At 34.3% G+C, this 26668-nt stretch overlaps 2 protein-coding genes across 9 annotated transcripts in view; both read left to right on the forward strand.

The window, feature by feature from the left end:
• Positions 1 to 26668, forward strand: part of LOC105216122 (cadherin-99C) — a 475067-nt gene that overhangs the window by 355977 nt on the left and 92422 nt on the right. Inside the window, exon 1 of one of the 8 annotated variants that reach the window (XM_011190440.3) lies at positions 24611 to 24786. The exons of the other annotated variants lie outside the window; for them this stretch is intronic. The gene's annotated coding sequence lies outside the window, so the exon portion shown is untranslated. Of the gene's footprint in view, positions 1 to 24610; positions 24787 to 26668 lie in introns of those variants that run through there. 8 annotated transcript variants of the gene reach the window in all.
• LOC114804994 (uncharacterized) lies at positions 16328 to 17657 on the forward strand. The gene is made up of 3 exons (XM_029045290.2): positions 16328 to 16997; positions 17061 to 17125; positions 17200 to 17657. Exons 1-3 carry the CDS (start codon positions 16894 to 16896, stop codon positions 17424 to 17426), a joined length of 396 nt encoding a protein of 131 aa, XP_028901123.2. The 5' UTR covers positions 16328 to 16893; the 3' UTR covers positions 17427 to 17657.

The raw sequence follows: 26668 nt of genomic DNA on the forward strand, positions 1-26668 counted from the left end.
TAATACAAATATTCGTCAGAGTCTTCAAAAGAAACAACTTTTGAATTGAATATAGACCAGATTTCTTTAGTAGTAATAGGGTTCTTTCAGTATTTCTCGAGTACTATTTTGATCACTAATGGCCATAAATCTTAAGCTCCGTAAGCCATCAAATTTGTAATCAAAATTTTCCTCTCTAATTGCCCTTAATTAAAAACTAGGTCCATCCAGATTTATCAATATTTTATTAGAGTATTGGGGACAAATGTCGTAGACCTTTTATAATTTAGGACAGCTTGTATTTAATCTGAATTGCATTATTTTGGTTTATTAATGTCACACTGAAGAGGCTAAAGATTTTCATTAAGGTTATATTAAATATAGAAAACTTGGTTTCTATTAATCGGAATAAAATTCATATTTATAAAAATGTTTGCTTTTTACTATAAAGGAAGTCCATAGGCTGACATACATGAATTTTCCGAAAATTTGTCACAGATTAATTGAAATTCAGTTTTTAATTTGAATTTGATTTTAATTGCTTCTTTTGCAATGCCGCTTTTCACCGACTCATACATAATAACCATGTAACTGATTTTTTATTATATAGTCGAGATTTTCTGCTGAAGTCATTAAATTTATTTTATATTCTGATATTTGTCACTGCCGGATCCCAACAGTAACATTGACATCTTCACTCACACATACAAATGAATATTTTTTGTTCACCTCAATTTTAGTTGCTCTGCCTTAAGCAACTACGTTACCATCGCCAATTGAGAAATTGACCAGCGTTAAGGTCAAGTGTTCGTTGCTTAACGAACAACAACAGTTTTCAATTAAAATGGGATCACTTGTTCGACTACTTCATTTCAATCTGCATTGCCATTGGCAACTAGACCGCCGTAATGGGAGTATCACTAAAATTGATGCAATGCTAAGCGACACGAGCGCTTAGTGACAGCCATTTGAAATGTAAAAGAGTTACATTGTTGTTGTAAGCGACAGTTAAAAGCTGTTGTGAGTTTTTATTAGTCCAGACTGATTTTTTAGTTGCACCGAAAGCCTACCTAAACTGCTTCAATACACTTTGTAGCACACATAGGTGCATCGTGGCTTTGTGGTGTAATCCAGTTCTGTCAAGAATTGTTGTTGTTTTCATTTCATTTCGCTTGCATTATTGCTGTCGATAATTTCGTGGTTGTAGCAGTTCGTCGTCGCAGTTGGACTCTCTATCATTGGAATGTATTGGACGTCTGTCGTTCGTTGAAGAACATGTTATCGATCGTTTTTCAATTTCCAGATAAACACCTGCACCTCCAGTGAACGACACTGAGAATATTTGTGGGATTAGTTTTTCTTCGAAAGCTCAAAATTGGTCTGACTGAAGCTCGTTCTGGAATTTGACTTTTTGACTAGATGTATACAATGTTAAACGGAAGTCAAAGCTACTTTCTAAAGCAATTCTAAACATGGATTTTCTTCTCCGTCGGTAGCTGCAAAATCACACACACAGCCTTTTAATTGATCTTTTCCACGATACACATCTCAATGACATTGGGCTATGCAATCTAAATGAATAAATGTATTCGAGGTACAGAGGGCTTTTCCTCAATTTCAACTTCTTGGAACCACAGTCTCATAGATTGTATCAACTGATCCAACTGAAAGAGAGATATATAAGTAATAATAAAAAGTATTTGTAGTTGTCGAGACGGAGGAAATCGGGTCAGAAGATCATGTAAATATGATTTTGACTTAACTTGAAATAGCTATATTACAAACCACGGACAAATATTGAATTGCATAGAACAAGTAACTACTGACTACACTGGTTCAGTGCTATGTATTCTTTATTAAACCGCACACTTTTGTCGCACAGTGTAATTCTTAATACACAGAGCTATTCATGTCCACCAATTGCCCCAAACCAAATAGCAAATGTCGCTCATTCAATTATTCCTTGAAATTGAACTCATGCAGAGCAAAAGCCGAAGCCAAAATGCGAAAGCTCTGTGCCGCTGCTGTAATTTGCATCTGCTCGCACAGCGGCTCACACGAAATGGTGAGCTGCGACATAAAAGGTGCAAGCAAATAAACCCACACGTACAACCAAGTTGATTCGGCTGCTGCGATGGATGCACCAGCAGCAACCTGACAAAAATATTCCTAAAGCATATTGCGCCTGGAGATGTCACCGCGCTGTTCCCGTACGCCAATCGGACTAATGGTAGCCATATTGTTGCTGTTGTTATTGTTCTTGTTGTATTCGCTGACTGTCGCAAATGTCAAGCGCTGCTAGAATTTCCGTAACATATTGACGTTGACACTCGCTGGCCGTGAGATGCTGACAGGTGACTCTGATGATGAGTTGCAAAGGGTAGAGCGGGGGCTCTGAAGTGGTGGTGTGCACCGTTGCTTTGCCGCTGATCGACAATTTTATTCAAACTTCAGCTGAGTGCCGTATTTCTCTATTTCATTTATCTTTATAGCGGCATCGCAGTTGTTTTTGTTGGTTGTTTTTTTATTTCGGTAGTATTTTTCCGTCACAAAAGTCTATTGCTGTATGCACATGTTATATAAAGCATTTATATAATTGCGGCAAATACACCTGATACCTACTCCACGCAACGCAATGCAGTCCGTCCGCAGCTCCGTCGAGCCACCGCTTTGATTGTCCGTTTGTTTGACAGTCTTTGTCTCGGGTTTATCAGTGACATAAAATGCAATTAAAGCGCTCAAATGAGCAGCGGCGGCAACAACAATAGCAACAATTCTATAAATACTAGTCACCGTTGTTATTGTTGTTGCTTTAGCAGGTGTATGCAATGAACAAGGAAATGTTGCCACAAAATGGGCATGGGCATGAGTCAGTGCACCTTTAGATTTGAATATTCAAATGATTTGAAAATTCCGTTTTGTTTTGTTTGCGTCAAACTAAAGGAAGTGTATAATGGAAAAGAAAAAAGAATACAAACAAAAACAGATAATGTGAATTGAAAACAAACTGCTATCATTAAAATCACCGCAGTTGGGTCCATTAATACATACCTTATTACACTTTTTTTTTGGCACTTTTGGCAAAGTAAATAAAAGTCGGCGTTTATTGACCACCGGCAGGTAAAACAAAATTGGAAATATACAAATAATAAAACAAAATGTAAATAAATATGAATTAAATTTACTGAACTTAGAAAACAAATAAGATTAAAGTTTTCTCTTTTGAAGTAATATTCCTCATGATGTCTTTGTGAATATGAGTGCTGCACACAGTTCAATTCTCTAATTACGTCCAAGTTCCATTAGTCGATGAATATGCTATTACTAATTCCAAATTACATGTCCAATGACGTTTTGGCGTTCTGGTCCGATAACGAGACTAGACCTTCTTGAAACAGTAGTAGAAGTCACAACTCCATCGGGGAGGACACTTCGTGGTTGTTGTTCATATTTACTTCTTCTGGAATTTTTATAGATACACGATACCAATCTTCTTTTAATTTGGGATACATCATATTTTATAAGAGGCTAATGCTATCACTATTTTGATATAGGGAGTTACTATGAGGACTACACTAAATTGATACAACTCTTCTTACCACATTTTTATATATCACACCCCCTAAAATTACTTAATCTTCACTCTGACACACGAAAGTCTCATCGGCTGCTCATAGCTGATCTCCTTCAATCTGAATGAAACAAATAATGTAACTGTTTTAAACTAGTATGGACTTGGTACATTTGGGACCAAATGCTGATGATGAAACCTCAGTTGCCTGTATGGAAAATACTAGTCCACTGATTATTTGGATATTTGTGAGGTAGTTTTTAGTGTAGGTATACTTCAGAGAAATCTTAATAATATGATATTTTCAACAATTTATTATTCACCATTATCGTGTTATGTTTCGTAAAATTTGACCTACTCGTAAACTTGTTATTGTAAGAAAATGTGCGTATCCATATAAACACAGCAACATTTACCATTCTCTCATATAAAGTTTCTCCGATTTCATGTTAACATCAGCAGGTGCGACTGGTTAATTGTGCAATGGGTGTTTACGATGCTGTGTAATTGTTTGTATTTTATTTTTTAAATAATTATTCACACATTTATTCGCAACTCAACAGTGCGTTGTTTGCGCCACGCAAAAGACACGCGGCGAACGCTAATTTATTTCCTTATAAGAGATATTACGTAGGTGTTACTTTAGGGGCGTTAGCTAAAAAGCTTTCTATTTTTTTTAATAATTTAAATTTAAATATAATTTTTTTATAATTATTATATAGCTTTTATCGATGAATATCTTTTATTTATATCATCATGTGTCGTGAGGGCGTCTTGACAAGCGCTGTCGGTAAGCTTTGAAAGTTTTTATTAATTATGATAATAATTAATGAGAGAATATAAATTTAGGAATAAAGACTATTTATTATTATTTGTTATAAATTGACAGAAAGTGTTTTTAAATAATTTTGATGGAATATAATTTAACAAGCGAATTTGAGGATTCATCATTCTCCGATTTTAATGAATTTATTCAAGAAATTATCACAAGCTAGAAACTTTATATTTTCAAATGATATTAATTTATTAATTTTGACATTTATTGACGTCTGAACTAAAAATAATGTCAGAAAAGCTAGCCAAATTGTAAAAAGTATTTCCTCTGATTACCACAAGATCTGATTTAAAAAAATAAAATTCGATGTTCTCGATATAACAATTATAGAACCCTTCTTCGCAATGAGACATGATTACTTAGAGTAGCAATACCACATCATTACAACTCACTTCGATCTCTGAGTAATTGTATAGTCTCAATTTGGTTAGAATACCCTGTTTACTTAGAGGCCCACACGTAAGGTGACGCCGCATAAGAAGTTACGCCACAATAAACAATTGCCAATTTTCAGCTGTCAACACAAAAGAAAAAACAAACTAAATCACAATAACAACAGCAACATTCTAACAACAATAAACGAAGATAACAACGCGGCAAACTGTCATGTCTGCCACATTGGTGCAAGTCGAAGGAAAGCTTGCCCACACACATACAAAAATGTTCACCGGGCATGGAGAGGTGCAACATTATGGTGAAAATAAGTAAAAGTATTTGATTTTCAATGCGTATGCGCTACATATGGGCGCAAAAATGTCAGGAGTACGACAGCAACGTGACAAGTAACGTGCAACATGCGGCATGCAACAACATGCGACATGTATTGTCAGCGTTTAGAGCGAGCAGCGCGACGGGATGTGGCTGTAGCTGGCCGTGGTCGCATGAAACTCGAGAAGCCATTGCTGATATTTATAGCTCGTGGGCAGCACCGGTGACAAGCATTTACATGCGAAAAGGAAGGAAATGATTCTTTTTCTCTCAGCAAGTTTGTTGATTTTGACACGCTTGTGTGTGTGATCCCTCGGATGATATTAGCTTAGGCTAAATCGTAGGTTGAGAGCGGACATTATGAAGATAAAACGTTAATGTAAATATTTTCTGTGGGTTGCAATGACAATTAGGCAGCTTTCACATGATATGGTCAACCATTAGAAACTCTCCAGTTTTTGCTCAGCAGCCGATGTCATATTTTATTTAATTATTTTTCATTTGGATACTCCTTATTGCAGTTGAGATGCTTCGCGAAATCACAATGACCATTCCCTATGGTCCGATCAATCGCAATGGACTGCTTCCTGAGACTACCACAAATAATTATTTATTCAGTCTATGTACCTATATATTTTTTTCAATATTTCTTTATTTATCGGATCTGCTTTTTTTAAGCCTAACAATAACTAATAAAAACTTAAACCTATTTACAAACTAGACAAGCTCAAACAAGTGATTGAGCTGTATTGTATGTACCTATATAACAATATTTTAAATACCGAAAGCACAATTGCTTTTCAACAAAAACCGAAAATTGTTTAAATGTGTTGAATTAATCCCAAAGGTCGCAAAATTCACCCAAAAATCGTGAAACTTACCGCAATTACCCAACAGTGTAATGCAGAAAGAAATCAATTTGCTTAAACGCAATAAAATTAAGAGAATTCAGCGATTTGCCGCGCAAAGTGCAATTAGTGTTGCACAAATGCCAATAAAAATTGGCGGAGGCAACCGATGCCCATTAAATGGCAATAAAATTTAGTTGAGCGGGTGATGTGCGATTTTATAGGTCGCCGGTGAGTGCGCGCCGACAAACACACCAACTTTCGTAAAATGCTGTAGTTGCCATTAATGCTTGCAAAATGATGAGGGATACCAAAGCACCAACAAATGAGAAATGCAACGGAACGTTTATGTAATTAAGCAATTTGTACAATTTTGTTTATTTTTTAATTTTAATTTTAACATTTGAAATATTTGCGCGCCTTCAGCCGTTCAGCAGCACTTGAGAGCCACTTGTACACGGCTCCTGCCGTTGTTGTGGTTGATGAAATTCATTTACTTAATACGCATTCGTTTGAAAAGTGTCTGTTAATTTTTTTTTTTTTTTGAGTCGAAACTCTGAACTGTAAGTGTTTATTTTTCTTGCCACAACAGCATAGCAGCACTTGCAACATGTCAATGCTGCTCAACGCCATTACATTTGACTTTTGTAATTACCTCCACAGTGTTGCACTGGATCACGCGCTGTTCTGTCTGTTCGCTTATGTTGCAACAAATCACGGATACAATTTGAAAACTATAAAACAACAACAACAACATCTACTGTGCATTTTACATTAAAAAAAAGGAACAGTTCGAAGTGTAGGCGTTCACATGTGCAACGTGCCAGTACTTGCTCACAAATAAATTTTATACACTACCATATATACTTAGCTATGTTGTTGTTGTTGGTTATATAAGCGCTTTTCATGCATTGATCTGCACACGATTAATTACGAACTGTCGTTAATCGTGTCATTAATCGCGTTTGCCCCGCGTTGATTTTAATCCGACATAAGAAAGCCGTTGTAAATTTGCAAATTACTGATCATGTGTTGGGTGTAGTGATAAATTTTGGAAACTTCCATAGTATTTACATATCTTGTGTCAATATGACTTTGAGCTCAGTATATCCAAGTCTCACCAATATAGAAAATATTTTTATTGTCGATATTGAAATTAAAATATTAAATAATATCCTCATCAAGCACAAACAGAGTGATGAACAACTACAAATCTATGATTAATGCTGAATTATTCAAAATTACTTAAATATCTGTTCCAGTGATCCCGCTCGATGCTAAATATTCATTCTATAGCGGCAATAGCAGGACACGATGTAAACGGACAGACGTTGGTAACCTAAAAATTGTGCATTCAACAGCGAACGTTGCATGCCCCACGGCAGCAGACAGCAGCGACAAGTGTTTTTTTTTTTTTTCTAGATTAAGCGTCGAGTAAGGCAATGCGATCGAGCCACGAAGTTTTGCTGAATGGTTCAATCGATGGGACTGTCAATACACATATATGACTGTTAAGCTTGTGGCAAGCAAAGACAGACGGAAATATCATCTTAGTTATGAATGTACATATACATGTTGGCAGCGATGTTTACAAATGTTGCAGTTATTAGGCGCACGTTGTTGCCACGCTGTCATGTTGCACAAACAGAAACGCCACTAAACGATGCCAGGCGACGATGGCGCACCAAAACACATGTACGCGGCTGAACGCGCCACTTTTTTGCATGCTCATGCCAGGCGGCAATATCATGTTGCATGGCGCATTTATGGCGGCGCGGACAGACAGTCAGTATTGTTTGATTGATGAGCCAAAATGGGGTTGCACGAATCATAAGTGGTAGCAGCTAGTAAGGAAAAGGCATCAAATAAGTCACGGCGGCGCGCTACAGCCACACAGTTGCAACGTTGCTGTCAATCATAATCGTAATTTCATGCTGCAATATGAGAAATTTATTGATTTCTTCCTTTTTGTAAAAGCAACTTTTATGCAGGATTCGAGCGCTTTTTGTTCTTCCTGTTTTTGCTTTGTTATCGTCTTGCATGTGACAACTTTAAGTGTATGTGCAACACAATTTGCCACTAAAGTTGTCTTCTTCATGTTGGAGTTAATTTTTATATGAAAATAGTTATAAAAATTTGTTTTAAGTTAAAAATTAAAATTAATGAAATTTATATAATATGGTGTTCAATTCAAGTTCGTACTTAAGTGGACAAACTACATTTAGAATAACTGCTACATCCACTGGTGTCTCCTTTACTGTGACTGGCTTTCAACTACACCCGAAGAAATATCTATAACTCTACAAAAGACACTCTATTTGTATTTATATACAGTTAGAGTTTGCGAAAACTTTCCTATCGTAAGCAGAATTTGGTTTATTGACACAGCAGTGACATTTCGTGACATACTTGTTGCATGTTAATGTCATGAATCTTGTTTGTGGCGAATAGTGTTAGCTTCAAAGTCAGTTGAATGACATTTAAAATGCATCATTATCGTAATAATTTCACATTTAAAATTAGTTGGCAGTTCAATGGGAACAGATCAGTTATTTTCTTTGACTTCTTTGAAGAGGCTCCACAGGATTTCCTGATAGCTGGTAAGTTCCAATATAGGACAGCTTTCTACTTAGTAACTTCACTATAAAATAACTACAAAGTTTTAAGATTCTTTTTTATATTATAACAATTATAATATTGGATTGGGTCCATGACTTTTAAGCTAGCATTCTTAAAAAATAATAAATAGATTATTTAGGATATCCACTCAATTTTCAAATTTCCTTTATTACTCGGGGTATATTGCGCAAATTCGTTCTGTCCGTCGGCATATTGAAATTCCATTATATGAGGAGTCCCCCATGAGATGATAACCACACTTTTGTGTGTCCAGTGAAAATTATCCATCTAACTCCCTTCTCCCTATTGACTGATCTTATCAAAACACTTTTCCCCTCCTCCCGTAATCCCGTAAATTAATAATACCATAATATACCAATTAAATAAAAAAAAAATCCTACTAAAATCTCCGATTCTTCTAACGAACAATCAATGAACGCGTTTATTTGCGAAAATCGACGAAGCAAAAGTTTCCTGCCAACATCAATCGATCCAGAGACTATTGTAATTTATGCACCCATGTCGCATGGGCCAGAGGTCAGTTGTTTGCGCACATTTTCACTTTCACTGCAACAACGATTAAATCTAAAAAGAGAACGCAAAGAAGTTCGAAAAGCACAATCGAACGATCACCTGCTGCGCGCGCAAACAAGTCGATGATGGGTTCGCCGATAGGCCAGCCAACCAACAATGTGGAAAAGTTGAAGCACGTTGCATCCATAACACCCATCCCACCCACCGCACTACACTCGCTGGCCATAATTCGCAGAGCTAACTGCATTCGACACAAATGCAAGCTGCGGCTTTGGAATATTGAAAATCATTTTGTTGAGTTATGCTCATTGGCATCTTCAATTGGTACGGCTAGCCTGCCGCAGCCCGTTTGGACAGCGCGACGAACTTGCTTGGTTCGTCTTCTTGAAGATTAGAAAATGTTGCACCTCATCGCATTTTATGTTCAAACTTTCGTTGGAATTTTATTTTTGGCTTCACTTTTTTACTTTTTCCAGCGCTGGGATAGCTGTGGTGAGAGGGACACTTCCGGCATATTTTGCGGTTTAACGGCTCTTCAGATGAGCTAACTGGTTGCTAAGTTTTACTTACAGTTTTAACCGCACACACAAACACATTCACATATGCATATATACAAAATATTTCTACCGCAAAACCGCTGCTCACACGTTTTTCGTTGAGAAATTTCTCTGGGAATTGATTTTGTTGTGGTAGCATGCACGAAATGGGCTAATACCCGTCGCACCTTATTTATACTCCATTGTATAGTCTCATGCAACAGATATGTTTGTAAACAGTACTTCTTTTATATTTTGGTTTTATGCGAGAATATTAGTTATTTAATGGCAGCGTTAATTTACTGTTATATTCAATACATGACTAACTGTTGATAGTCTAATTCTTTATTATCCGAATACCTATTATATTTCTAAATCAACGAATACAACTACTACAAGAAAATATGGTCTTTATTTAATCGTATAAAAAGACATTTCTTAATTTTGCGAGAAATATAAAATATGAAAAATGTCGGTTCAGGCAACATTTTGTCTTTTGAATATAAAATTACAATAGCCATTAACCATACTAAGAAAACATTTAAGTGGTCATTCATTGCTCTGCTAAAACCTCGTTTAAAATACAACTAATTTTCAGAAAGGTGTGTAATAAAAAAAACAGATAAATTACTTTTTACTTACGACTCAATCTCCTAAAAAAAATAGTTTGGTCCAATATCATGTCGAGAGATGTTGAACCCGTAATAATTCGGTTAGAAAAGTAATTTCACCCCAAATGTAGGCAACATTTTAGTCAGCGTTCTCTTAAGTTATAATATATTTGAGAAGGTTAATCAGAAATCGATCATTTTTAGATGATATCTAAACTGTATTTGCAATATTATATGCCGTAGTTCAAATTGTAGTTATATTAGAAGAGGGCGTGGTTGTAGTCTGAAAGCTTGAAAGTTGACTTCACTTGACTTTACCCCTAACGGCACTCTGAGTTACTTCTAACTTGAAGCCCTTTTAATTATTATAGCATTAACAAGAATGTGCGAAAAAATTAATTTATTTGCATCAATATATATTCCAAATTAATTCTAACATGCTCAATTCAAATTTCAACTGAATTACCATGTTGACTACCATCTCTGCACCGCTACTGAGTGTAACTTAAAACCTCAGGTTGATTTTATTTTGCGATTCAATGACATCCTGATTACAAATGAAAAATTCGCAAGATTAGCTATAAAAATAAATTAGACAACTTGTAATGCGCTGACAAGCAATAACAACAACAGCAAGCAGATAGTAGGCGTTTCGCAAAAGTTGTAACAACGAAAATCAGTGAAAACAACGAGATTTGGCGTAGGTTGGCGCAGAAAAAATGTTGGTGCCACAACATAAACTCACACACGAACACACTGCAGGCGAACAATATACTTGTCGTTGTGTCAATAATAACAACAACAACGAAAACCAGATCAAAAATATACAACACTTGTTTCACTGCAATGAATGGACCATACGATTTTATTGGCATATTTTATTATTTTTATATGTTCATTTATCTACACACTTGTTAAATGATTTTATACAATTTACTATTTGTTTTTGTTTTTCCTGCTTTGATTTTCGCATATTTTCATTTTAAATTTTAAATTTTTTTATTTGTTTTTTGTTTCTGCACCATTTTACATGAATATTAACGTGGCTTTGGCGGCACTGTGCGCGCTGCCTACGCAAAACTACACTGTAACAGCATACCAAATGACAACAACAATAGCAACTGGTTTAGGAACAACAACCAACGCAATGCGAGAATTTATGCGCCACTGTGGCAATTTAAAGCCATACAAATCTACATTGTAGACAAAAATCTACAAAGCAAAGTGCAGCGATTAGGCATTTGTTTATTGAGTTTCAAGCGCTCACAACAGTTAACGGTTATTTATTATGTCAAACGCATATATGGTAAAATACAGCTGATAATTGTGTTAAAATATTTCAATTTTCAAATTAATGGCTGCTTTTAGCAGATTAATTGCAGAACATATTCTAAAGCGTTTGAGAAGTTATCTAATTTCTTTATATATTTACACTTCTGTACAGTTATATTACATAAACAAACGCACATTTTACAAGCATTTCATATTTATCTCACCTGCCTGTCACAAAATCAATAATATTAACTCATTAAGCGCGCGAACGACCCACTGCGCCACCTTTGTGTGTGTGCGCAGACGCAGCGTGAAAGCCAGTGGCAGTCCGCGCGTTAATTAAACGCATTTCGTATGCACATTTATGTCCTCGTTTCTGGCAAGTGTCAACTGCCCCCAAGGCACACTGTCTGCATATGAAATTATTAGTTTCAGCTGTTTTCTGACTTTTTTGCTGATTTCTGTCGCCATCGCATTTCGTGTTGTGTGGTCCGCTTGTTTTTCCAAATTACCAGGCAATTATTAATTGCGACGAGTTGTAGTTTCACACGCCAATAATTGCAGGTCGTTATATGAGATATTAATTAATTTCGCATAGCAGGTTGGCAATACAAATTTTATTGATGTATTAATATACTTCCGAATAACTTCATATAATGCTGCCGGGCAATAATCCAAAGTATGGTCTTCTTGCATATTTCGTAAACAGAAGACTTAAGAAACGAACTTACAAGAGAACATATGATATAAGACCCTTTACAGAAGGACGATATATACTTTTCTTCTACTTTTCTGAAAATTATTAACTACTTTGGACCAAATCGCAGAATATACTTATATGTCCATTTAAAAAATTTGAATTTGAATTTATGAGTAAAAGATTTATATAACGTGCTTCAGCCATTCAGTGGATATTAATGTATTATTTTTCAATTCCAATCCCAGAAGATAATTCTATATCATTTGATGAACTTCGTCGATCATTTAAGTCATGGTAACATCTAATAATTGATCCTTCTGCTGCTTTTACTGAATTTTCTACTTCAGTTATTATTCAGTCCAAACAAAAAATCTTCAAATGTGCCAATATAAATGTTATACTCCAATTTAAACGTTGAAGTAGAGCTCGCCTACTGGGAACAGATCAATTTCAACATATATGCGTGTATAGAAATTTATATAAAATTAATTATAATCATCGTCTTGTACGCATACTCAGAGAATCTTTCGATAAAATTTAATAAGCGGTAGTAATCAGCTTAACTACTTTATGAAATTATAGACTTTGTTTAGTCGCATACAAATATATGAGATACAAGGTGATTCAATACAAAATAGCAAGCTTTAGAAATCATCTTCTCTCATCACAAGCCATCTTCGCTCATTTGCTGGAGCTTCTTCTGCTGCGTAAGCACATTCCAGCACATATGACGCAACAGATAATAACCGTAATATGGATGAGTAAATACTATTAGCAGTTAAAACTTGATAATGGCAACGAAAGAGAAAGGCGCAACGCATTTGTATTTTATGTCTTATAATTAATTTCCAACAACATTGTTAATGTGGCTCTGGAACATTGCCAGCACATCTAAAATGTTGGCTTCATGGGTTAAAGTGCGACTGCTAGCGCGTACTTTGTCGCTGCACTTGTTAAACTGGGCAGTAAGAGTAAGCAACGTTTTCCTCCTCTCTTCTCTAACCACTTCTTATCCTCCTTAGATCTTCGAAGTATGCACTTTCTTAGATCCACGAATTTATTCCTTCCTTATTTCCGGCGTTTGCTGCATGTAACGGTTAAGAAATATTTCTGGCATGACCACCTCTGGTTGTTGAATATCATTACTAAACCTACAACGAGAATACGACTGGTCCAATGTGCCGGCTTTTTAATCGATTATGGTATCTGCGCTTTTTATAAGCAGCTGTGTTTGCGGTCGCACATGCGCTGCATTCCTGAAATTTTACTTTAACTGGTGGACACTTGTTAACTTGTTGCCATTTGCACTGGCATACATATGTATATAGTTCCTTACTGTTATTGGTGTACATAATTACATTTAACTTTAGATTATTTTAACTATACTATTTTTATACTGTACTATATTTTGCTAATATAACAAGAAACGGCTCTACCTGCCGCTCGGTGCAAACGTACAATTGGAAGGCGTGTATGAAACCGCTTCTTAGCAAAAAAGTTTTCGCAACATTTTAACCACCAAATAATATTTTCTTATTATTTTCGAGTTTTATCTTCTTCTTGCCGCTGCAACTATGCTTTGTTTGCCATTATGCCGTTTAGTTGGATTCTCACGTCAATTACTTGCAGTTACTTGTGTGTAAACGCTCTACGACACCACTACGCCATTCACCCCAATGCAATAACAACACTGAAACAACACTCCCATTCAAGCGCTCGTTCATTCATACGCTCGTCGCTTCGGTTTGTATGTATTTCCCAACGCGTTTTGAATTTTATTTGGATTTTCCTATTTGTCACACCGCACAGCAACAACAACAATAAAAACATACATGAGTTCACCTCAATTGTGCTGCACGTTTGATTCCACGTCATGGCATTCGGAATGGATTTTTCGGTATGTGCAACACGTGCAAACAACAATTATGACATGTCGTCACCGCCATTAGTTTTCCCAAAACTTCTTCTTCTCTTTCTTGTTGTTGTTTTGTTGACATTTGGGTTACCTGGCAGCCAAGCGGCGCTGCCTCGCTTAACTGCCGCGGCGGCCAGAGGTCACAAATTTATTTCAGTTCATGTGCGGCAAGCAAAAAGGCAAACTGTTGCAAGTAGAGCGCATGTTGCACCTTTGTGTTGTAAATGATTTTAGGCCTTAATGACATGTCTTTAGAAGTCATTTGGACGGACAGACTTCGCACTCAAGTTTGTCATCTCTTAATATGTGTGCCTTTGAATGTGTAGGGAACATTTCTAAGGAAGTGCAGAACATTAGCGTTATAAATGTGTTCTGTTTTCTAGAACAGTTGTTGCTTTGAACCCATAATTTATTGGATTGACTTGTGTGACGCACCATTTCGAATTTTGGAATGCCGAAATATAATTCTCACCAACAGACTTCCGGACGCTGTGTGGCGAGGAATACAAATTTCACCAAAAAGGAATCGCTTTACAGTTCAAGTATAATGCTAAGAGTACTCAGTAGAGTATAGTCGGATTCAAGTCGTTTTGAGTTTTAGCGTCTGAGCGGGCTTATGAGAATGAAAGATCCGTAAAGCGCTGATTATTGAGGATCCTGCTTCAAGAGACTGGTCTTTATTATGTGCTCAGGACCTATCGGAATCTTGCAACAATTTGCATTGTAAACAAAATTCTCCGGATTCAGAACAGGGAAAGTCCTTTGATAGTCATCTATTTTGAACGATCAATCGATCACAAAGGTTTTTGTTACAGATTTCCGCTAACTAGAACTCTCACTCCAGAGCAAAGGTCAGAGCACAATACAAATTAAATAGTTTACTTAGCATTCCTTTACTCTAAGAGAAACTCAAAACTTCGGGTTCATGAAAGTTTGCTAACAGCTAAGGTTCATCTCTACTGCAGATAACTATGTTTGCTGCATAGGACAAAATTCTACTTTGGGTCGAAGTTATTGAAATATTAGAGAAAAGCCGCTTTAGCTACGTATATTTATATATTTTAGAGTAAGCTTACAGCCGACATTGGTATGGTAATATACTCTAGAAAGATCAGAACTTGGACTACGGACCAAGACAGAATATTTCAAATGGTTCTCTAACAAATATAATTTGCTAAGTTTGCGTTAAAGACTTAATGAGTATAAAAAACTTACAAAGATATTCTTGCTGCAAACATTTATATTTATTTGATTAATGTATGTAATATCTTGTTGTTACCAACGGCTCAGAGCATCATATATTTTAACTAAGACTATTTAAATACTAACGATTAACAACATTCAACAATTAAAAAATTTAAGTTTGACTCACCAACTTTACAATCATTGGGATCCTCTGAATAGCTGAGGATACAATCCGAAAGCTTAAAACCTGGTCTTGAATTTTTAAAGTAACTATTTTTTTACTAATTACAAATAGTAAATAAAATAATTATACTTACAATCCGTGTGTGGTGCTGTGCAAGAAAACCAACATGAATACCAGCAGCCAACTCAGCTTAGACATCCAGTAGATATGCGAATGTGCATTAATACTGGGAGACATCATAGGCTCTTCAGCGACTACAATACAAGAACTTTTACACTACGCTAGTTCTTATCAATTCTTATTATCTCTTGATGCATTTTCATAAAGGCTGACGAAGCTTTTAATGGCTGTCCTTTGAGCTAACATATCCTTTTATAGCTGGACATGGGTCTCTAGTTTGTGGTTTAAATTAAATTAATTCAAATTTATGAAAGGTAAATTAATTATGCATTCCAAAGCAATAAGGCGTTTAATGAAATTATTAACCGTTAGTAGCGGTTGTCTGTTATAGCGAGGGTGTGAGTATTTATTTTAGTATTATTTGAAGAATTTAAATTTGTATATGAATTATTGAATAATAATTTGATGTCTTAATCGGTAATGGGGCTAGGTTAATGGAGTAGGTATTGATGGTAGATTACTACTGATAATGGTATTGGTATTTGTACTAGTACTGGTACTGGTACTGATACTGGTATTGTTATTGCTATTGGTATTGATATTGATATTGATATTGGTATTGGTAATGGTATTGTTATTGGTACTGATGTTGATATTGGTATTTCTACTGATACTGGGATTGTTATCGGTATTGGTATTGATATAGTATTTATTTTTCATTAAAAGAACATCAATATGTTGCAGCAGTATTAGCTCATATATTAATAGAGCCCAAAATTAATAAATCTTGAAATTATGACCCAATTAAATTTAATTTGACTTGAAGAAAAATCTTTGCATTGAAATAAATTTCATCCCTTTCAAAATATAGCAGCAATTGTTCATCATAATAAATTTTCATTCTATAATACACACCATTGACCTACAGCAGTCTCTCCTTGATTGCCTACGCATAAATTCATGTCTTCCACTTCATTGGGCAATAAGTAGCGGTCAAGAATAAGATGACAATGAAAGTATGGCGACAAAACAAAAAACTGTTTGTGATAGAAAGTCAAGGCTGATTGAATTATTCAAAAGCATAATTTTGAATAAATAATTAGAAAATTGCATAAATTAATAATCAAGGATGTGAGGGAGCGAAAAGCAGTAGCGAGATAGCTATAAAAGGATATGCTGCGTGGAGGAAAAATCATCGAAAGTATTAACGGCGTAGGAGGCAGAACAAAATATAGAGCTAAAAATTTAAAAGTGTTTTTAGTAATATTATTTGAGAATGGCTTCTTATCACAGTAGACGCACACATGTCGGTTGGATCACCAAGCTCAGCTTGTCGTTCATTCTGGTGGTGGTTTTGCGGCAACATGAAGCGCAGGGAATGTGAGTATTGAGTTATTCTGATTTATGATTTTCATTTCGTTTAATTCTTTTAAATTTTTAAAGCCCCTCCTTCAATCAAATCGTTGATTGCGGTCCCCAAAATGTATATCCAGAAAATTGCATGCATGGTATGTTGTTGTCTTTTGTGAATAATTTCTCACTTCCTGAAATTAAATTTTTAATATCATTGCAATTTTTACAGGCAGTTTCGAGTTAAACTTCAACACTGAATTCTGTCTGCCACGCACACTCTGCTATACCGGTGAGGGTGAGATTTGCCGCAGATATGGCAAAACTAGCGATTGCAAACCGGGCTTGTACTGCAACTGTGACCAGCGCTGTGGTAAAAATTTGATTATCTGCTCATCGCCACGGTTTAGTGGTTGGAATATGAAGAACAGGATAATGGAATCAAAGAATAGGTTTTAAGTAAATTTTATGCACAAATTGGTTTAGACGGCTCAGCAGCATCATATATTCGCATTCACCCTGTAATTGTAGGTTAGTTAGTTAGTTTATAGTGAAAAGATAATATTATTACAATTTAAAAGCATTTGATATGTATATAGTAAGCTACTAGATCAAATTATTAAAATATTTATAAATTTTTTTTAAATGTACGACACACCAATATTGTCATTTCCAATATAAATTTAAATATATGAGCAAATATTAAAATTCCTTTGTGTTTTTTAACTAAGCTGTTAGAATTTCTAAAATAAATTTTTTTTCCTTAACTTGTGTGGCACGCTTACAACGATCTGCTTTTGCTATCCAGCCTAATTTGAATAGTTCCAAGGTACTTGAGGTGCTTACATGATGGTAGTGCCCCACGATTTGCATTATTCTATTGTTATTTTCGACAATTGGCCATCATGAGCGTGGTTCATTTTCGACTTCAAAATTAACGTACAGAATACATAAAACTAAGTCGTCTGTCTAAGAAATAATAATAAAATTAAATCGCAGCTTTCTAAAAATCATATAAAGTTAAAGTCATATATTGGAACATAATGGATTTAAATTTACTATTCAAAGCTTTAAATAAATTTAAAATTCTTGTCGAGTAAAATTCGATCCAAAAATATACTGTCTTCTGATAGAAATTTCAATTTATGTTAAATTTACAAAATCCCTGTAATTCTAATAGCGAACAGCATTCTGTAAAACCCCAACATCGGGACTGTTAATGTAAAGTAAACCTGTTGTTTGCAGAAAATGTTAAAAAATAACATTAACATTCAACTGTTGCTCTGGACTACAACTAACAGCATAGTGTTAATAACAGTCCAATGTTAATAAAATAATTTTGTTAATAACAGCAAAAAATTGAAATCCGAAAAATTTTTATAACAGAATAATGTTAATAACAGCATAATGTTAACAACATCAAACAACTAACATCTCCAACTTGTACATTCGTATCAAAGATTGTCATTCGCCTCACTAAACAACACTAAGAGAGCAAATGCGCACCGGCTATGCACCTGTTAATCCATAACGAATCAAACAATCGGCCAGCCAGACAGTCGAACAAGTTGGCCAATAAGCCAAACTCATCGAACCAACGAACAACAAACAAGACAACAGGTAATTCAACTCTCTCTCTCTCTCCTTAACTCAGCGTTGTCTCAACCAGTTCCATCTCCAAGCAAGTCGCCATTCGTTTGTGTTGTTTGCCATTATTCCGATGCCATTGCATTCCGCCATTCAGGTGTTCTACGCCAGTTCGGTCTGCACTTGTCTCTCGTCGACGCGGCGATTCAGTGTTGAACGAACTTTTGCTGTGTCAAGTCAACGTGAATCGGGAGTGTTGCCTTACGTCTGTCTTTAACGCCGTCTAATAAACTAGCAACAAAAACAAAGTGAAGCATTTATCGTTGTCGTGTTTAACTAGAGTTTACGTTACTCGCTCGAGCTGAGTGTTGTTTGTGTATTGGTTTGGCTGCTCGCTTCGGTCGCCAGTTCTGCTGCAGTGAAGTGAAAACAAGTTTTGCGCCCCAACTTCAACGCGTCCGTCGAGTTGGTAGGCGTTTGTACCCCTCGCGCCAGGCATAGCATCGGTCGTTATTGTTGTTGCTCGCTGATTGAACACAGCACGATTTACCTGCGCCTGCTGTCCGCCTTGCAGTCGGTCGTACGCGCTCTGCGTTCGGTGTGTTGCTCTCGTTCTCTCTGCGTTGCTGGAGCTGCTCCCAATTTGCGTTTGCATTCTCGTTCGTGCATTTTATTTGCAGCGCTCGCGGTTTTGCAATTGTTGTTGCCGTTATTGCGCACTGTGCTGCTGCAATCTGAGCCTTTTCGGTGGGGCTACTGTTGTTGTTGGTGCTGGTGATTTTCGTGTTTTGTGCAACAGGTGAATTAAATTGAATGGACATTTTTTTGTCTTCGGTTTTGGTTTAAGTTAGCGAGCCGTACAATATATGTATATTCTTAGGCAAATTAATGTGCGATGATGTGTGTGTGAGGGTGTGCAAATGTGTTTGCTGGTGCGAAAAGTAATGGGATTAAAGCATTTGGTGGTAATTCGAGTAAACACACTGAAGAGCAAAAGTGAAAATGGTTGAAGCAGAATATAATGACAGGAACAAAATGCAAATAAAAAACAACAATAAAAAAAAATTTATTCAGAAAGTGCAAAAACGATGAATTTCATTTTTTTATATAACTGTTTGAGTGTATTAAAGTGTGAAGCAAAGTACAAAAAGAACGTGTTGAAACAAACTTAAAAAATTTAAAAATTTAGGAGCGCAATAGTATATTTAAGTTAATAATTAATATGAACAATTAATTTATAAAAAAACACTGAAATATAAAAATTTTAAATAAATAAAATATTTTATTTGAGTTTATTTGTAATTTATATTTGTGTAGAAATCGCTGGCGAATGTGTTTGGTGAAAAAACAAAACTGAAAATAATAATTAATAACGCAATCAATTACTTTAATTGCTTAACTCAATGAATTAGCTAATCTCGTCATGCTCATATAACTGTTCTGCTCAATTTCATTAAGCTGTGTTTACTATGAATTACCATTAAAGATATGCAAATTTGAAAGCAAATTGTAAAAGAGTATAACTCCAAAATGAAAATTTTTAATTAAATATTTACTAGTAAACTGTGATGGCGTTAAATACCATAAATACCATAAATCAGTTAATTTCAGTTAAAAAAAAGCAAAATGATAAAAAAATTTTACAATAAAATTAATGTTGACTTAAATGCAAATTTATATTTATTGTGTGAACAGACGGAAACCGTGTGTTAAGTGGATATACATATTCTTATTATTATGATTCCAAAAAATTACAAACAATGCTATCAAAAACGCTACTTAACGGTTTATGTAAACCAAAAATCATTCATTTGGGTGTTTAAGTGCAAGTGAAAAACTTTAAGAAACAAAATCGTATATATACATAATTTCAAGCCCGAAGTGACCTGAAAAATTATATTTTTAATAAATTTAATGAAATTAAGATTATTTTAGCGTTTCAAAAAACTATTTTTTTATTTATGAAAACTACTTTCCTAAAATATTGGTTAAAAGTCAATTCGTAACCTTAAACTTAAATTAATATTAATGAAACAAATTCAAATCTATCAAATAGGCAAAATAATTTCTTGCAAATATTTTATTTGGAAAACAAAAGTTTTAAAGATCCATAAATAGTACACAATTGTTATTATTTTAAGTTAATAAATGTGGAAATTATGTAAACAAGGCCTCTATAGGCAAAAAGAAATCCGTTAAATACTGCAAGTTAAATAATATCTGCATTAAATATAAATGTTCCAAAATATAATAATTTTTGTTTCATGCATGGAAATGTATGTTTTGATGACATTTTCATGTCAATCACAAAATCTACAACTATTCGAACCAGAAATAGCTTAATTCACATAAATTACAATTATAAAAATACATTTATTTGAGAAGCTCTACAAACCTTAAAAAAATCTAAATGTTTTGATAGAATGAGGCTAATATATAGGCATATCTATGTGCAAATACTTTAATATTTTTTAATTTTATCCGCATTTACTAGTTGGTTGATTTTAAACATCCCTATCGGTTTGGTATTCAAATTACAAAATAATTTAGCAAATAAAACCTTTTTTATTCAAAGACTCTTTATTAAATGGTGATATTGCATTTTTATTTGAAGTAAACATAAAATTTTTACAATTTTTAAGTGAAATTTATAAAGTGATTAAATTTATTCTACTTTGTTGGAGAACAGGTTTCAGTTTTTTTAAATTTTGATAGAACATTTTATAACTCTAATATCATAACTCTCCATTTTAAACAAACCAACCAACATCATTTTTATTAACACAATTTTTTTTTAAGTCGTTTTTTAGCAACATTCCAAAAATATATTTTTATTTAAATAAAATAACTGCCTTCTAACTCAAAAACCAAAATTTGTATTTTCTATATGTTATTCAACAGTAATGCATAAAAAGTAAAAACATCTCCTTCCAAGAGTACCAACATACGGGTAGATACAATTATTTTCATCTATAATGCAAAAAATATATAACTTTCTTCGGCAAAAAGCAGGGTAGTAAATACTCTGTAGATTATCTAAGAAGTGATATCAATAAGTCTCTAAACACTACAATTAGCGGATACTCATGCTCCACACTTCAATGACCCACTTTACAAACTGCAAGAAATACCGAAATCACTGCACTGAAGTGCCTTTCTCCCAACAATAATAAACCAAATAAAATAAATCGCGCATAAATCAATACCAATAAGGAAGCCTTCTACACTAAGCTAAAGAAGTAATTGCAAGTGCAGCCGGAGTCATTAAGAAAGTAACAACAAAACCAGTGAAATAAAATACAAATACAAACAAAAATAATAAATAAATAAATACTAGAATAGCAAAAAAAAAAAAACTAAAAAAAAATTGTTTCTCGTCCACGCACGCCAGAGCTACGCGCATGCGTCAGACAATTTGCACAAGCTAACAGTCATCCAAACCCCGCTGCACGCTAATGACATTTGCCGAATGGCGGCCGAGACACTGTCATGGCCACAGGTTGTTGGTCGCCATGCCGTTTGCTTTCTAACTGGATATGTTTTGTTGTGGCTTGTGGCATGCAACGCGGCTCATTTGTTATTAAAAGTGTGCGAACGCGCTTTCTAACGGTACATGCGTGCATTTGCAATAAGAAATAAATCAGTTGAGAAGAGTGTGTAAAAACAAAAGCTAACCCAAAGAACAAAAACAACTAAACATTGTTAAGCAAATTGATATTCAATCTGTGCAGCAATTTCTTCTTTTTCTTCTTTATCTTATCTGCACCGACCAAGTTCAGAAAATTTAATCAACTCTTTTACCAAACCTATTTTGCTGTGGTTGTTTGTTGTTGTCCCAAGCATTGCTGTATGCACATTATTATCTTCTATTTGCATTGTTTCAATTTTTTGCGGCGCTGCCGGCTGCTGCAACTGTTTGTCTGCCTTTGCCATTTGGCGGCACAGCAGTTGACCTCATTTCATTCGGTTGCCAGCACTTGGCTGCTGCTACTTTGGTGCCGTTAGGCAGCTCCAAGCGGCAACAAAAAGTGTGGCAAGCAAACAGCTGTGGTTGTGGCACAGATGCGTGGCCATTGCAAGCGGATTTCGTTACCATAAGCAACTCATAAGATATAGTAGACAAACCGCATGCGTAATGCCTAGCAACAACGTCTCCACAGACACTGCGAGTTCTCTTTGCTAATGCACCATTCCGCGCCACCATTGACAAGTACAACTTGTTGCAGTAGTTGCTAGACAACTTTTACTTAACTGCCGTCAATATTTTGCGAATTTTTACCGTTATTTTATTTTTATATTTATTTTTCGGTCTTTCGCTTGCTTTTTTTCTCACACTCACATCAGGCTGACAACAACTCCGTGGAATTTCATTTTACTGTTGCGAATTTTGTTGTTTTTTCTATTCTCACCGCTTATTCTGTTACGGCTGCACCGCGTGGGTGTCTGTCTGCAATGCATTAATGAAATTCAAATGTTGTGTTGCAGAGGGAGAATATTGATTTTCATGGAAATGTGATTTTGCTCCGTCACTTTTGCTGAGAGAAAAGTGAAATTTGTTGTTTGAGAAAATTGATTTTTACTTTTCGCAAAGTCTTCATGGCTTAGCAACACAAATTTTGTAACTTTTGTTGTACTGCGTTGCACAACTATAAATAGCCAAACCCATTTTGGCGCTCATCTTCGCAGCGTGTAATTTTTCATGGTAATAATGATTATTTATATTTTTCTTTGTAGTGGTTGTTGTTATTTTTCTTTGTTTTCTTCTTTGCAATCAGCTTTCCGTTAGTCAAGCCACACTCCCTGTTTTTGCAAATAAAGCATGTAAATAAATTATTAATTGTAAGCAGAATTTTTAAAAATAAAAACAGATCTTTGTAGTAATAGTCGTGTGCATTTTTTTATCAGCGAGATTTAATGACTTTTAATTAAAGTATCACAGACGGAACTTCTTTAAAATCTGACGAAAAATTATATTTTCATAAGCTTATACATTTTTTATTAGCATTAAATTAGTTTTTGAACGGTAAATAAAAACGGGAGAATAAAAAAATAATTATACTGTTATGTTTATTATATCAGTTGTAAGGTGATTACATCGAGAAAAGGTATTACTTCCAATATTTAAAAGACTATGAGATAAAAATTTATATCCATCAAAATATATAGAGTTATAACACCAAAAGGTAAAAAAACTAAAAAAAAAAGATCTAAAAATCCTAAATGGACTATGTTAAGTTTTGTGACCAATTATTCACTTGAATAGAAAACCGTATTTATAAAGAATATCCCAAAAGTGTGTGTAAACAAAAAGCATTACTAATCTGTGAACGCGCAGTCGAGTAACACTCAAATTACAATAAAAAATTAACAAAAGGAGAGCTGAAACAAGTCATATCTTTAAATTACATTATGAACCCTTCTTTTCTGTGACATTTGGAATTCCAATGCCCCCATTGTCACACAAGAGACGCCAACCGATTTCATGTACTCTATTTTATTGCCTACCTTATGTAATTTTGTTATATGTATATATACAGGAATAGTTGTAAGTATATAAACAATTATAATTAATGTGGATATAAAAGACCTGCTGTGTGTGACAAGTGTATTATTAAAGAATTAACATTTCTATTTATATGCTTGTGTATATGTGTGCATGTAAGGGCTACCGACGTCATTAAATCCGTTAGAATAAAAAAATAAAGAAGACTCAAAAGAAAAATGATAAACCAAGTATTGTGAAGAAAATGGAATGGTTGAGAAGTCAAAGGGGAATAGCTTTATTTCTGACTCAAAATGCAACACTATATGTAAAAAAGTAGTATGTGTGTGTGTCTGACTACTTAGCATTTGATTTATCTATTATTTACTTAACAACTAAATATCTTCTTTTGTCAACGTATTTTATGCTCACTTATTTATACAATTTTTACAATTCTTTCATTGCAGCTGCTTGTCTTCTATGTTAATTGCAATAATAATATAAAAAAAAATTATATAAATATGTAAAGTGTTGGCTTGTGAAATATATTCAAAATAAATATTCAAATCTCTTAAGAAAAGTATCATCTGTCGCAACTATGGATTCACTGAAACAAGTTAAATATCTGCAATAAAATAAATAAATAATTGAAATTAATAAAAAAAGTGTTTGTCAAAGTCTTCAAGTGCGCTTAAAGCATTGAATGAATTAAGCCGGTTATAGCTGCAAAAAATAAATACTTCTTGACTGGTGAGTAGATATTAAAAAATAAATATTGTCAATAAAAATGGAAGATATGAATATATGTGCATGTACATATATCGAATAATACCACTTTTTTGTTAAAATAAATTTCAAAAAATCTGTAGGTAAATTTATATATATAGTAAGATCAAGCCTCTTATGGCTTTAATCATTTCCTGTTAATAATAAATTGTGAGCGAAGATTATGTAAATTAGGTTGCTCAACGTTTTAAGATTCCACCCACATTATTTACTTAGTATTCGGTTTGCTGCTAGATTACGTAATTTAGATCTATACTAGTATATGAAGTGAATATCGCTCAATAATAAGAAATTTATTGATAATTTTCTAGTAATATATTCGATTACTGTTTAGTAGTTAGGCCTATTGAAAATTGATTTTATAATGTCTATTTCCACAATAATCTGAGTAAAATTTCTTTAATTTTATAATTATATTATATTTTTTATTAATTTTATTTAATAGTTGGCAATTTAGGAAAATAGTGTCAAGACTTAAGCATAAAGAAGCACGTGGATATAATTTTTAGCAAAAAACAATCATTTCGTGTCGCTTATAATTCTTCTCAGCTGACGACAAATTCATTAATTTGCGAAATTCGCAAGCAAAACTTAATTAAGTTCGCAAAAAACTAAATTATAAATTGAATTATGTCAAGCTCGGACTAACAGCAAGCTTGAAACTAGAAAAACAATGTCACAAAATTGAGTGCCGCCAATAAAGCGCGCGAATCACGTCACAACTAAGCGAAAAGCGCAACCTGCAGATACCTTTTATTTCCTCCACTCAATCAAGGCGATCACCGGAGGGTGCTTAAAGTGCTTGCCAAAAGTGTGCAACCAAAACAAGTCATTCGCGAATTTTGCATATCTTGATTTATTTTAATTTTTATTAATTTTACTCAAATCGAAAATCACCTAAAGTAGCCAATTTGAAAATTAGAAATCACAAAATTTGTGATTTTTTATTTTATCTTCCCGTTTGTTTTTGTACATTAATGCTAATGATGAGTTATATTGGCCTTCAAGATTTCGTATATGCAATATTTTATGCGGCAACACATTTATTTAAATGTAGAAAATTGTACAAAAACGCAAATTAGTTATTGTTGTTGTTGGCAGCATCAGCGTTAGGTGTTCAAATCATTATATTTACAAACTTGTTTTCTCCGGCATAAAACAAGCTGATTCACAAGCTGCTGCTGAGCCAAGTGTTAGCGGTCGCTGGCGATATGGAGATGAGCAATAATCTGACTTTTTGACTTTTGGGTTTCTTTTATATTTTTGTTGTTGTTGTTTTTATTGATTGTTATATTTTTTATTTAAATCAATTTAAAGTTGTGCCATTAAGTGCGCTTTGGCGCCTTTTCGATCATTAAACGCTTTAAAATGCCTTTATTAGGCGTTAAATTGTGCCACTTGGCTATGGTTGCGCCCACAAAACATCACTTACACGCCGGCTTTTGTAGTATTGAGGCCTGCTTTGGCATTTAAGCTAGTCTTAAGTACCAATCGTAGTGTTTTGCAGACTTTAATCTTTCTTGTTAGGGGTGTTGAGTATAGAAGTCGGTAGGCTCTTGAAGATATGGATAAATTTCGATTTTTAAACTTAGATATTATCAAAGTCCAGAAATTCTTTATATATTATATTATATACATCAGATATATATATAAACCGATATTCACAAACATTAAAAAAAATTAAAATTATGAAATTGAAATTTTACTTTAATTTCTTCAAAAAAAAATTTTAAGTTCATTAGCAGTTTTGCCGCGACCACTTGCAAGCTATAATAAAAAAAACAATTATCAACATACTCATCAGCGGTGGCGGCGTCGGCGGCAAAAGTAACTGAGTCCAAATTAT

Source organism: Zeugodacus cucurbitae, chromosome 2 (genome assembly GCF_028554725.1).
Source record: "Zeugodacus cucurbitae isolate PBARC_wt_2022May chromosome 2, idZeuCucr1.2, whole genome shotgun sequence".
NCBI lineage: Eukaryota > Metazoa > Arthropoda > Insecta > Diptera > Tephritidae > Zeugodacus > Zeugodacus cucurbitae.

Bases quoted from the DNA above. Each gene is read 5' to 3' on its own strand.
- LOC114804994 (XM_029045290.2), top strand. From the start codon at position 16,894: ATGGCTTCTTATCACAGTAGACGCACACATGTCGGTTGGATCACCAAG. The intron at 16,998-17,060 runs GTGAGTATTGAG...AAATTTTTAAAG, and splicing joins CAACATGAAGCGCAGGGAAT to CCCCTCCTTCAATCAAATCG. The intron at 17,126-17,199 runs GTATGTTGTTGT...CAATTTTTACAG, and splicing joins TCCAGAAAATTGCATGCATG to GCAGTTTCGAGTTAAACTTC.